At 36.9% G+C, this 13,941-nt stretch overlaps 1 protein-coding gene across 2 annotated transcripts in view; it reads right to left on the bottom strand.

The window, feature by feature from the left end:
- Nucleotides 1-12,843, bottom strand: part of LPIN2 (lipin 2) — a 36,856-nt gene extending 24,013 nt beyond the window's left edge. Inside the window, exons 1-3 of one of the 2 annotated variants that reach the window (XM_009864813.1) lie at nt 12,550-12,843; nt 6,477-6,677; nt 3,557-3,652 (exon numbers count right to left, since the gene is read on the bottom strand). In XM_009864813.1, coding sequence (XP_009863115.1) covers nt 3,557-3,652; nt 6,477-6,677; nt 12,550-12,636 — 384 coding nt within the window. In that variant the 5' untranslated portion in view covers nt 12,637-12,843. Of the gene's footprint in view, nt 1-3,556; nt 3,653-6,476; nt 6,681-12,549 lie in introns of those variants that run through there. The other variant, XM_009864814.1, reaches the window with a different exon arrangement.
- Nucleotides 12,844-13,941: the final 1,098 nt, after the last annotated feature.

Below are 13,941 nucleotides of genomic sequence, written 5' to 3'. Positions count from 1 at the left end.
TTGCCCCTAGAGAAGCCATGTTGGCTGTCACCGGCCACTTGATTATTTTTTCTGTGACTTATTACAGCTGCCAGTAGAATCTGTTCCATAATTTTACCTGGCACAGAGGTAAGGCTGACTGGTCTGTAGTTCCCCGAGTGGTCTTTGGTTCCTTTTTTAAAGATGGGGGTTATGCTCCCCCTTTTCCAATCTGTGGGAACATCACCAGACTGCCAGGACCTCTCAAATACGATGGCCAGTGGCCCAGCAACTTCAGCCGCCAGTTCCTTTGGGACCCGCGTATGCATCTCATCAGGTCCCACGGACTTGTGAACCTTCAGGTTCTCTAGGTGTTCCTGGACCTGATCTGCTTCTACCCTGGGTGGTTCTTCACTCTCCCAGACGCCGCCAACACCCTCTATGATTTGGGTGGTGTGGTTCGAGTGGTCGCCAGTAAAGACTGAGGCAAAAAAGTTGAATATTTCAGCCTTCTCCACATCCTCAGTAACCAGGTCGCCTGTATCCTTCCAGAGAGGTCTCACATTCTCTCTCGTTTTTTTTTCTCTCTTACGTACCTGTAAAATCCTTTTCTATTATTTCCAATGTCACTGGCCAGGCTTGACTCTCTCAGGGTCTTAGCTTTTCTAACCTGGTCTCTGACTGCACAAGCAACTTCCCTGTAATCATCTCAGGTTACCTGTCCCTGCTTGCACGCTTTCTGAGTTACCCTTTTGTACTTGATATTTGCCAGGAGTTCTTTATTTATCCATATAGGTCTCCTGGTCTCTTTGCGTGATTTCTTCCTTCTAGGGATGCAGTGCCTTTGAGCTTGGAGGAGATGATCCTTGAAAGTCAACCAGCTTTCTTGGGCTCCCAGTCCTTCCAGGACTTTATCCCACAGTACTCTACCAAGGAGGTTCCTGAAGAGGTGAAAGTCAGCTCTTCTGAAATCAAGGGTTTCAAGCTTGCTGAGCTTCCCCCTCTTAGCTTCCCTTAGGATCTCAAACTGCAGCATCTCATGGTCACTGCAGCCAAGGCTACCCACAGGTGTAGCATTACCTGCCAGCCATTCCCTATTGACGAGAACGAGGTCTAACACGGCACCTCTACTCGTTGGTTCCTCTATCACTTGGAGAAGGAAGTTGTCATCGATGCATTCCAGGAATCTCCTGGATTGCTTGTTCCCTGCCGTATTGTTTTTCCAACTGATGTCGAGGTGATTAAAATTTCATCCAGACCCCAACCTGTATCGTTGAGGGGGATTCTTCCAATGCAGAGGCAAGACTCCACACGTATCTCAGTTAAACCTTGTGTGAATCCTATTGGTCCAGGCTCCCAGCCTGCCAAGTTGGCTCTATATGATGGCCCTTTTTCTGACCTGTCTTACCTCTCCTCACAGTTTAGTGTTACCCACAGAATTGGCAAAGGTTCATTCAGTCTTGTCATCCATGTTAGACACTATGTAAGGAATCTTTCAAAAAGGAAAACTCAACTATAATCTACTCATGTTAGAACTGATAAACAAGCAATCATCAATAATTCAAATGAAAGAAAAGCTTTATGAGTGGACTGCCTGGGGTTTATTTGCATCACAAAAGGAACCTTAAGGATATTAACACCTAGACTAAAAGAATCACACCGTTGAAAGGACAAAGTGGAACATAAGTAGAAGATACTGAAATTTGCAGAGTAAAGAGAAAAAGTTATGGAGCTCAATTTCATGGTAAGAATAGAATCAGTTATGAGAGGCCTGTTATTTTATAGGACTCTTATGCAGAAGATTCAGGAACTACACTGTGATCAGAAACAGCCAGAGCACTGATACTACTTTTGATGTGTTCAAAGCCTGAACTGCTATTATTTAATAGACCAAGTTTTGCTCCATGCTGAGAGAGATGGAGAAAGGAGAACAAAATACCACCTTACACAGCAGTAACAACACATAGATTTTTGCATCATGAAAAAAGCTTCCAAATAAAATGAAAGCACCTAAAATAGTTAATATTCTATATAAACAGTAATAAAAAAATCTAGAATAACAAGACAAATATAAGATAAAAAGAGAAAAAGTTAAAATAAAAGTGGCTGAAAAAATGATGCCTAAAAGTATAATAGTCCCAATTTCTGTGAACTAAGACATGTGGTACTACTTCCGAATGTCAAAATGTGAAAACAGCAAAGACTGATCACTTGAAAGAACTTTTCTGAATCTGATGAGATCTGAACTTGATGAGAGCTTTATTGTTTATACTCTAAGCACAGCTTCAAAAGATGACCACAAGGACAGGCTGATCAGCAGCAGAAACACTGAGGGAAAAAAAAAATGTCTAAAAGGATTAAAACAACTCAGTCCTCTGCTTTGTAGCCAACTCAGTCCATAGTTTTGGCATGAACGACCAGCTGTCTAGAACACACTGTACACAGATAAGCTCTTGTTATACATGAAAATATACTAAGTGCAATAGCTCCTTCAAAACACTGTACTGGGGACAAAGGTAATGGTTAGCAGCCTTGCTTTCGAAAAGTCAGTTCCAATCAATAGCTGACACAGTCTACATCTATAAAATCTGCTTTCACGTTTGATTTTAAACATGGTGTATGCTAAAACAGAACCAACCTTCCTCTCTCTCAAATGTTATGAATCCCTACCCCTAGATATTTAGGGTCTTAATGCTTGTTTTCTCCTTCCACTTTAAACTATATTTAACTCCTCTCACAGACAGACCTTCCTCCAATCCCTCACAGTGAACTCTAAACTATAAAGTGGATCAAGCTCATTTCCTTGACAGATTCTGATTTGTAATAACAGGAAATCAACACTTCATCTTTTACTTCACTGAGACAGTATTTTTTTCCTTTTTCCTTTATTTTCATTAAACCTTTTGGAACTTTTTACTTAAAACTTCTTTCCTTCTATCTTGCTGAAAAATGCCAGCAGATTCAAAAGTGACCAAAACCAAAGCTCAGAACTGACAAATATTGTGATTAGATAGGTCCCATATCCTTAGGAAATCAGACTAAAAATGAACAATTATTCCTGTTTTTCAGAGGCACCAGCTGCAACTGGTGCTTGGGAAATTAATTACTGTATTATAATACATGAAGAATTCTCAAGTCGAAGAAGTTAACACTAGCTGGTAAAAGTTTCACAGATAAAATTGTGAAAACTTGTCCTAAAAATTATAAGACAAATTAAAAATATTCCAAAATAGACAACTTGTATCGGTACAGAAGTCAGTAGCACAAGCTGTAAGAACTTAAGGTAAAAATTATTATAAGGCACTGCAATCTGTATAACTGCCAATGACAAGAATGAATATACTTAAAAAGTAAAAAATTTTCAACAATTATTTCAAATAATGCTCTAATAAAAAAATTGTTACTTTATTATCACTGGTAGCAGAATTGTATAAAGCACTAAGCACCTTGGCAGCATACGAAAGTGATGTTAAGATTCATTCACAAGAAAATCTAGCTTTCATAAAAGGTACAACGTCAAGAACACTATATTAAGCATTTTTAACACGTTTTTCTGTTAATATTGCATTGTATCTATCATGAAGCATAAAACCCTTACATTTTCCTCCTCGGTTTCTTGTACGAAGAAAGCTTCTCCATTGTCACCCAGTTTCATATGCAGATCAACAGCATCACCATTAATTTCTATATCAATCTGTGGAAAGAGCAATTTAAGGTAAGTAAATTTGTCACAGGGGAAAGCACTGACCTCAAGGCACACTTTGCTCTGAGACTACACTTTGTTCCATTGTATAATCCTGTCTCTTTCTCCTTCCTCTGCTTTTTGAAAGAAGTCTGTTATAATGACGGTCTTTATTTTGTTAACCTGCAAAATGCCATCATGCTACTAGCAGAGAGCCTAACGCCTACAAGAAAAAGTGGGGGGGAAAAAGCAAAAAAAGCTCAACATCTGAAGACTGAATCTTGTTTTTATTTCCTGGAAGAATGATTGAGACTGTTCATATTCCTATAGTTAAAGCTCAACATGAATTAGGGCTTGGTACAAATCTGTGTCTAAATACCAAAAGTTCAATACAACAAACAGGAAGCCTTGGACATCCAGTTAGGTTCCATTCCAAATTTTTCCAAAATGTGTTCAATATTCAGATAAAATTACCTTCTTTCTTTTTTCCCAGTAAACCTGTTTATCTAATGGTATCTGTATATCTGCATTTGGCTTAGCTAATTATAAACAATTTAATACATGTGAGATAGAAATACAATGGATTTGCCTTAGTGCAGAAAAAGCCAGTAGCATTTCAGGTTTATATATAGTCTAGACACTTCTGCCAAAAGGACACCAAGTTAAATACTGAAATTACTGTAAGATGTCCAGTATTACTCAAGGTCTAGTTTCCTGCCAACAGAAAACAAGAAACTACACCCCTAAGCCATGCAGCTAGTATTGTGATATGAATACTCATATACATAGTTATTTATTGTGATATTAAAAGCTAAAAATAGAGCCAATTTCAAGATTAGTATACGGACTGCCGAGACAAAAAAAAAAGACACCACCAAAGTGCTAAGAAAGGCAAGTTTCCATGTATCCTAGTCCATTATTTGCCCATTTATGAGAATAAAACCATCAGACAATGTAATCCAGTAACAGGAGATGATAAATCACACACAGATAACCAAATATATATGGGCACTATACTCAAATCCTTAAGACAACATCTTTTCTTTTTCCCTGCAAGAACTTAATGCGTTTCATCTGGAAATCATATTAATCTCATGCCTGACTGAACACAGTTTATTCTTAAAATTTTTTCTTTAATTTCGAATTCAGCAACATAATTTTCAAAAAAAAATAAACCGCACAACCAACAACAAACACAAAACTTTAGTATTTTTTTCTTTCCTCAACCTTTTCCTCATGCTTATTTAGACAAACATCCCTAATTTTAGTACCTAAACCTCACGTTGGTTTCTGGAGACTTCAGCACACAAAGTTGAAGCACAGCTAGGCATATTTTGTGTTCCCTACATCTTGAGACTATCAATTCATCTTGGCCTCATAACATCCCAGAGAAAAATGCATATGCAAACACAGTAATAAACATTGAATTGATTTTGAGAGAACACTCAGTTGTAGAAAGGCAACTCCAAGGATGAAGGAAACAAGAAGCAGCAGCCATATACTCAAGCAAAGGTTGAGAACTATGCTAACACCCTAGTGCAGCAGGTATCAAGAGTAGATGCTTCTAATATTCAACAGCTTTTTAGAGGTAGCCAGAAGCTGAAATCCTGTCAAATTTGGTTTAGCTTCTCAGAAGTGTCATTAAAGACACCTAGCAAGCTCAAGTTTCAGATCACTCCAGTTTAACCTGTATCCCACTTACTTAGACATTAGAAAAAGCAGAGCTATACCACCTCTCTTGTACCTTGCTGAAAAACTGTAATCTGTCACAGAATTGTTAAGAAAAATCAACTTTTTCTCATTAGTGTGCTCATCAAGGAAAACTTTAGTAAGGAGGAAAAAAAAATGAAACAAGAAAACTGCTGTTAGCTTGTGTTACTAAGGTAAGTTTACAACTTTAATGCATTTAACTCACAATATGGACTGTTAACAAAAAAATGCCCTAACATAATTGCTCTTTTAGTTGCACTTTACTCTTTTACAATCAAAATATGAAGATGGGGGAGTTTCCTGTAGTGTCCTTTCACTTCTTAGAAAAGCAGCATATAATAAGGTTTATAATAATATAAGAGTTTATGATTTGTTTAAATCAATCCATGTTTTGTCAGTACGCCCACAGGCAATACTGCCATCCCCAGTACCCCTTACCGACAGTACTGCAAAGATCCCCCACAATAGGTCCATTTTTCAGTCACATTTACAACTCAAGCCAACTCACTCCCCTGGCACGATTACTGAAGCCAATGAAAGGGGATACCCGGACAATTTGGCTGGACAGGGAATTGTCCCAAGTTCTCTTTCAAATATACCCATGTAAGAATAAAGCTTCAGTCTCAGTTTTTATCTGCCTTTGGGTATTAAGAACTGTATTTTTTACTGTATATCACCCCTGAACAGAGCTAACAAGAAGTAATATTTATGATAGGTCACCAACCCTATCCTCCCAGCATTCCAAAAATAGTTGCTTGCAACATAAGGGATCAGTTAAATTGCATTAAACATTTATTTACCAGCATACTTAAATAAGTAAATAAATAGCCACATAAACATTTTAAGACTGTGAAGTCAGTATGTTTGTATTATTCTTTTTACACAGCTCAAGACCTGTCAAAGCTTTTCTTTCACAGTATTTCTTTGCAGAGTCCTTAAATTACTACAGAAAGTTCTGTTTTGCATTCCAAAACTATCATTCTGTATAGCATGTATGAGAAGCTGCTCTGTACTAAATCAGCCTGTTAACTGGGTACACATGGGAGGCTGGGAAAAGAAGGAAAAGGGGAAAAACCAGAATGCATTAGTATTCAAAACTTTGTTTTGGCTCATTTTTTGGACTTACCACTTTTTCTTTAGAGCGTAATACACCAAGCTTTCCAAATCGGACATGAAAAGGAGAACACTGGTATGTACCATCCTGTTGCCGGACCACAATGACATCAATGCATCCTGAAAGAGTTGCCTGATTAATGCCTTTGTACAGTTCCTTCACAGTAACCAGTACTTGTCCCGCAAGTTGTCCTACGTAGTTCATAGTCTGAGACTGAGGGAGAAAAAAAAAAAGCACATAAATTTAAAAAACTTATGAAGCTTTTCAAATTAATTTTTTAAAAAACAGCTAAACAGATGTGCAGCCATTTATTAATTAGTCTTATTTTTGCAAGAAAATCACCTTCAAGAGTCAACAGATTTTTTAGCCAATTCTTATGTTACTGTCTCCACAGTTAAAAAGCCTATTTGTAACACTTTATCCACTTGAATGTATTATTTTACAGAGAAGTTTGAAACATGTAATTTTTAAACCTCAAAGCCTAGATTCATCATGCTTACTCAGATAAGCTAAGAAGACAAAATAATTCTCTGAAGATTGCCTGTTAAAAGTGCTGGTGACTGTACATAAGGATGCAAAAAAAATCTTAAAAGTCAGTAAAAGTTATGTAGAGTGTACTATATGTAACTCTTCCTTTATAGCTCTACATTTTTACAATGGCTGAGTCATCTTTAAAAAGTTATCAAAAGATCTAATGAGACAGAGGAGTTTGAGAACAAATATGGAAAAAATCCAGTTTTCTTCTTATATTAGAAAAGCACAACACCAGTGAATTTATTTCCACAAAACAAATACTAAAAGCCCTTGCAACATAAAAACCACGAGCTTGTAAAATACTATCTTGAAAAGCACTGCCATTGACCTTCAGAAGTTAAAATTGAGAGCTAGACTTCTACCTGTGGTAGATGATGCCAGACACCCAGCTACTGAGACTCTCATTAACTTTTGATACAATAAGTATCCTCTGCAGTTATAATGTATGCTTCTCTAAACAGCTTAATGAAGCTTTTAAACACCTGTATTTTAAATAGCTGCCAAACTAAAGTTTGCTTTGCAAAAACACAGTGAACCTAGCATCCTGACCCTATCCTGAACGTACCTCTTGTCCACAAGCAGATGACTTACCAGCTAACAATCAGTATTTTCACAGAAATTACACCTAAAGAAGAAATACTTAATTCCAAATACCACATTTTCAAATGTGAAAGCAAATCTTAATCATGTTTATGCTCTCACACAATATATTAAGTGTAAAGAGTTACCCACTAACAATGTTTCATGGGTTTCACAAAGTTTCAGGCAAGAGAAAACAAATACTTCACAGGTTTTTGTGGTTGTTTGTACTCCTGACATCAGACGAAAACAATATGTAGTCTAGCTGAAGGATTGCAGATGAGAGAGGGGATTTCAAGACCAAATACAAGGAAAGGAAGATGCACATAGTAAGAAGATTATGCTATAGTCAAACAAAATAAACAAAGAACATTGAAACACCGAACACACTGTCTAATCCATTAAAAATACTTAATGAACAATTTTTGAATGACTTAATCTCTCAGATTAAGAATACAATGTGAACTGTGACTGCCAATAAGAAATGAAGTTCAAAAATTTCTCAGAATACCTCAGCTTTAACAGGAAGAGAAGGGAAAACCTTGAAAGCATTCTAATGGAAGCCTAATTGCAACCCTTCTCATTCTGCCCTCTTCTGCCACCCACTCAAAAGCTTACCACAAGCTTGTTCAAATATATCCAAGCAAATGCATGCCTCTGAAGCTAAAGGTATTTTTTGGGATAACGAAGAGCCACTGCAAACAAACAAAATGCACAACACTGAACAGGTAACACGGCTTAAGTTGTAAAAATTCTACTTGCAGATAATATTTCTACCAAAAAAAAGTCTACAGTGAATTTCTTTGTCTATTTGCACATCTATTTTTATTAGCCTATGAAGAAGTTTTAGGATTTTTCTTAATACCTTTAAACAAAACATGCTGCACTACAAGAGAGACCTTCCTCCTGATATTGCTTTCATTATCTAGGTAATTAATCAATTACTTCTGTTCTGAGCTCCAAAGTCTTCCTTACGGTAACATAGGTTATACTGCATTCACTCAAGAGGAAGCTACTTTTGTAGCATCTAAGAGTAACAACATAATTGTAAACATGCAGGAAATCTAAAACTACTTTCACCGACTCAGAGCAGCTACAGAAGTATTTTTCTCCACCTCAGGCTTCTCAAGCCTAGCACACATTATGTAACTCTATTTCAGTTTCTCAAAAAAACAATTTCCTTCCTCTCCACAAGACTTAAAAAGGAAGATGGGGGTTTCCAGTACAGATTGAAAATTGTTTTGAAATTATCCACAGAATTACTATGCTAGGTAACATGCTATAGAATTTTCTTCTGTAGCTTTTGTACAATATGGTTTCTGAAGACAAAAAGAACAGACTGTCATTGAATGACTAATGAGAACAGCAAAATAGACTCCCTATCAACATTAGTGATTAATTCAGTTTCACCTAAGTAGTTTCACATACAACTATAAAAATGACTGGTTGCTAACAAAATACTAGCTAACTTGCTAAAAAGGGGAGGTCTCACTTCAACCTTTCCTCATCTGATCCTCTTAATGAGCTGATTTAACCTCACTGACACAACCAGCAGAAACCTATCCATTTGCTGTTGTTTGTTTTGGTGAGTTAGTAAGTTAGCTTAGCTAAAGAAGAACATGACAAACACCAGGGAGTCAGGAGGCACATGATAGCACTAGAGTTAGGAAAAAAAAAAAAAGAAGCCCAACCCACTAGAGCAGGAAACTGAACATCATCTTTTTGACAAATATCTGCTGCATCTCACAGAACTGCAACCCAAGACCAAAAGGCAGCAATACCTCTGCTTTACTATTTATGCAATTATTCTGCCCCTACAATGAGAGTCAATCTCCACTTTAATATCTGGAAAAATTTCTACCCACAGTCATTATCATTCATGGCTATACCTTGGCCACTTCCAAGTGGAGTGTATGGTATTGGCTTGAAAAGAAAAGTTGATTTCACATCACCAAGGAGACTGAATTCGTTAAAAGAAATGTTTGGCACAATGAGGAATAGAAGTCCTTAACAGAGTCTCCATTCCATGTATTTCATTTCAGTGAATAGGACTTGAGAAGTGGATATTAACAAGGAGTTCTCTATCATTTAAGTAGCGACTGTTTAGAAGATCAGAATTTCACATCAACTGCTAAGAATAGTTTAGTTGATAAATAATCTAGTTTTCCTCATATACATGCTAACTGATCTTGTCTAACCACAGAAAATCATGAAAAAGCCCAACAAGACTAAAGTATTGACCTATTTTACATATATTCTTGCCTCCTTGGTGACAGGTAGGCTGGATTAAAATGATCTCCAACGTCCCTTCCAGCCTAGCCGTCTTCTGTGATTCTATGACTCTTGTAGCAAAAACTATCTCTTTTCTAGATCTCAGAGGTATTTCTGTAGCTCACAACATAGCCACTTTTATGATCATACATAAAGAGAATAAACTCTTGCGTGAAACAGTTACGAACTTTTGAATGTATTGAGTATTAAAAACAATGTTTGTAAGGAAGGAAGCTTTTTATAATCCAAGTCTTAATGCAAACATTGTTCTGTACATCACAAGTAAAACCACAGATCAGAAACTAATTTATATTACTGCTTATCGGGTTGCAGTTCAGTTTTTAACTTAATGGTTCAATTTGTGAGATAAATATATTACTTAAGAAGGTTCAAACTGTAGCAAGCAAATGATTAATTAGAAATAAAGTGTCACTACGTACCCAAGAAACCTAAGATGTTCAATTTATCTCAAACGTCAATAGAATCCCAGCTAGGAGATTTTAATTTTTTTTCTTTAACTTTTATTGCATGTTGATGCAAAACTTGTAGCGAGCAGTACTGACTGACTACAGAAAGGAACAGTGTAAAATGTTACTGTGTTAATTCTCGCAAATGCAATAAAAATAGCCTGATCACAGAATAACCAGTCAGACAAAATGTTTCCTCGATAACACTCTTTACTTCATGATTAGTAAACATTTGTTAAATGTGATTATCCTAAAAGCAGAGAACACTATGTCTTCATCATCCGCTATAAGAACCTACCAAGCACGCCAATTCCCAGTTCTGGAATTCCAGACAGAGGTCCACCAGACAAGACAAGCTAATAAGGGCAACCAAACAATATTTCGCGTAACTGTTTAGCTTTTAAGTTTTATTCCAGAGTACACAGACTACTTGATGCAGCGAAATTCCAGAACTCAGCATAAAAGCTAAAGCCAATGTAACTCTCCAGTATTTACTCTTCTAGGATAGCAAATTAAAAGGTTATCAACACCTAAGGTTTCAAAGCAGAAAAACATTATTGTGACTTTCGAGAGGCTGATTTCTGAATGTTTAAGCAATTCTACCTAGGTTGCAAAAATTCTTATAGCTGAATACATAAATGCAACTAAGGTAAGTGCAACTGTCACTGAAACGGGGGAAAAGATCTCTGTCATTAACAAAAAGATTTTTTTTCTGGCAAGAAGCCATTACACTGCAAAAGGCAGAAACTGAAAATGTTTTTTCTTTTTTTTTTGAGAAAGAGTACATAGAAGTAAATGTAAAATAAGAAAATAAAATATCTACTTTGAAAGTTCAAGAACTAAAAATAAAATTTTGTGCCTCCATCTATACAATACTCAAATCAGTCAAACTTAAATTAACCCTGCATATGTTGGCTGACTTCCTCATGTTATAGCAATGAGGAACCGAACGGCTCTCAGAAATAATAATTAAACAATACTACAGCTCAGATGATGGGGGGCTGGTTAGCTCAGTCGGTTGAGCGTGGTGCTGATAACACCAAGGTCGCGTGTTCAATCCCCGCTCGGTCCCCATGTGTTGCCTGATCTAGTTGAGAGGCATCCCTGTCAGTGACAGGGAGGTTGGCTGAAATGATCTCTAAGGTCCCTTCCAGCCTAGGCCATTCTATGATTCTATGTATCCAACATGCTCTATATGACAACTAGCCAATTTTTCAAAACTCATCACCAGGAAATGCTTACATTAGCCTAACTTGTGCAGGAGGGTTTTGTGGATAGGAATTACATCTGTGTACCATTAATAGAGATGTTATTTTGGCTGTTACAAAACCAACATGTTTCTTGAACACTTTTTTTGGTGTTATTCAGTAAAATCCATACACAGATGCAAGACATAATCAAAAGGCTGTCCAGAAATTTGTGCATATAGAGCACTCCTTTAGTAAAGGTAAATGGCGGTTTTTGTGTTCTTAAAGCCTACACTTTTTATACAGGTGCACCTACATGAACACCAATACTACAAATTCTCAGTTCAACATCAGAAAAAGGAGTGCAAATTACTCAAAGGCAAGCTATTGAATTGCTCTAGAGAGATACAGCTTTAAAGGGCATGAATTTTAACTATCACTGCCAAAAAGTTACTTAATTGTAGAACTTAGTTTACAAAAGTCTAGATATTTATACATCCCATTTATTTTGAGACATATTTAGAGGATTAAAAGATATTCTAATGCTACATTACGTAAACAGTAAAGAAACTGCATTTATTTCAAGAGACTAGGTAGAAAAACAAAAAACAGGCATAGCAATGGTTTTCCTCAAAATATCTCATCTTGTCTACATTTGCCTGTACATATATTTAGGAGGCAGGAACTTTTCTTTTCTTAAACAGAGAAAATCCTTACCAAGTGTTTTACTAGTTTCTACTTTGTACCCTGAAAAGATTAGGGGGAAAAAATTACTATGTGAAACAGGACCACTGTAGCATCAGGTCTACCCGCCAAAAGCAAGCAAGCAAAAGTGTCTTTGCTCCTAAGCAAGGACTTTAATTGGGGTTTAGGATTGCTCCTAGTACTGCACAGAGCATTTAAGGAACAAAAAACAAAGTAAGTCTGTTGAATGCCTAATTAAAATTTTCCATATACTATTAAATTCAGACAGACAATTTTCATATATTTTAACTATGCTGTAGGATATTATATACCCATACCTGGCAATAAATCTGTCAAACTCACCAAGATTCCAGAAGGAACCCTTTCATGGGCAGCAACAACACTTCTACTGAAGTCATCTTCGAAACCATCCTTTTCTGAGAAATGCATCTCAGAAAGCAGGAAACTAACTTTACACAGTACAGGTAAACACAAAGCTTACAGCCATAATAGAATGTTTTATCAGCATTTCTTCTCTTTCCACAGAAGCAAACTATGTAAATCTTCTGGTCTCTCAGAGAAGAATGTTTGCGACACTTTCCCACGCAGTGTTATGATTAAAAAGGAAGCGGTTCTTTAAGAAAGCTCACACAGAAACTCCCTCACCAATGGGCTTTGCTTGAAACGTCACAGCCCCCTTGCGCTCTTGGAGATAAGTAATAACACGGGCAGACTTTGCCATATGTTTGCACTGATAGGTAATGATCTTGTTCTACATCAAGTCACATGACTTACAGCTGAAACTCCCACGAAAAGAAACAGGGATTTAGTTAATGATTCTTAAGCAAAGTCTACATGAGCTCACTTTGAGACTTTTCACCCGTTGTTGCAACTCCACCACCTGCAACAGCTTTCAAAGTCCTAGCTCAGCCTGCTGCACAACTAATTTGAGAATGCTTGCTGCCACTCCACGTGCCTGCTCCCTCAGCTGATGGTTTCACTGGGCTAGCTAGTCATGTTTCATAGGACAAGTGCAATGGTCCCCATGTGTTGCCTGATCCAGTTGAAAGGTATCCCTGCCATGACAGGGAGGTTGGACTAGATGATCTCTAAGGTCCCTTCCAGCCTAGGCCATTCTATGATTTCTATGATGACATTTCAGGCCTGGCATTTGTGGGTTACTTTCCTCCTTTTTGATATTGCATTATAATAGGTAAGACACAACGGAGCTAGTGTCAGGTTTATACTAAACCATACAAAACCAAGGCATATCAAACCAAACATTCTTTTTCTCTGAGGAAATTTTCCTACTTTTTTTAAATTGAATTTTTAAAGGAGTATAATTTGGGTATGCGGAGAATACAACCAAGCTTATTGTATACCTAGCTCCACGACTGAGAAGAACAATTAATTCTTGATCTGAGAAATTCTGAAATGTCATTACTTCTCTAAACAGTTTTGTGGACAGAAAAATACCTAAGGAAGTGTAGTAGCTTAAGGAAACAATTCTACTGCTTAATAGAAGATCCATTCTCTAAAATATTCATATTCCCTCAACACAGACACATTCCCTTTACTGTAAACCCATGTATGTTCTCCCCACTCTCATGGCATTATTTTGTGTGTGCTACAGAAGACTGTGAAGGGCTACTTCTTGAATTACAAGACTAAAGATAATCTAGGATCCTACTACCGTCTTCATTCTATTCTCCTCTAAGCTTTGTAAATTTATGCATTAGGCTCTGATGCAATGAC

This window comes from Apaloderma vittatum, unplaced genomic scaffold (assembly GCF_000703405.1).
Source record: "Apaloderma vittatum isolate BGI_N311 unplaced genomic scaffold, ASM70340v1 scaffold852, whole genome shotgun sequence".
Lineage (NCBI taxonomy): Eukaryota > Metazoa > Chordata > Aves > Trogoniformes > Trogonidae > Apaloderma > Apaloderma vittatum.
This window is presented reverse-complemented; position numbering and strand designations above follow the sequence as displayed.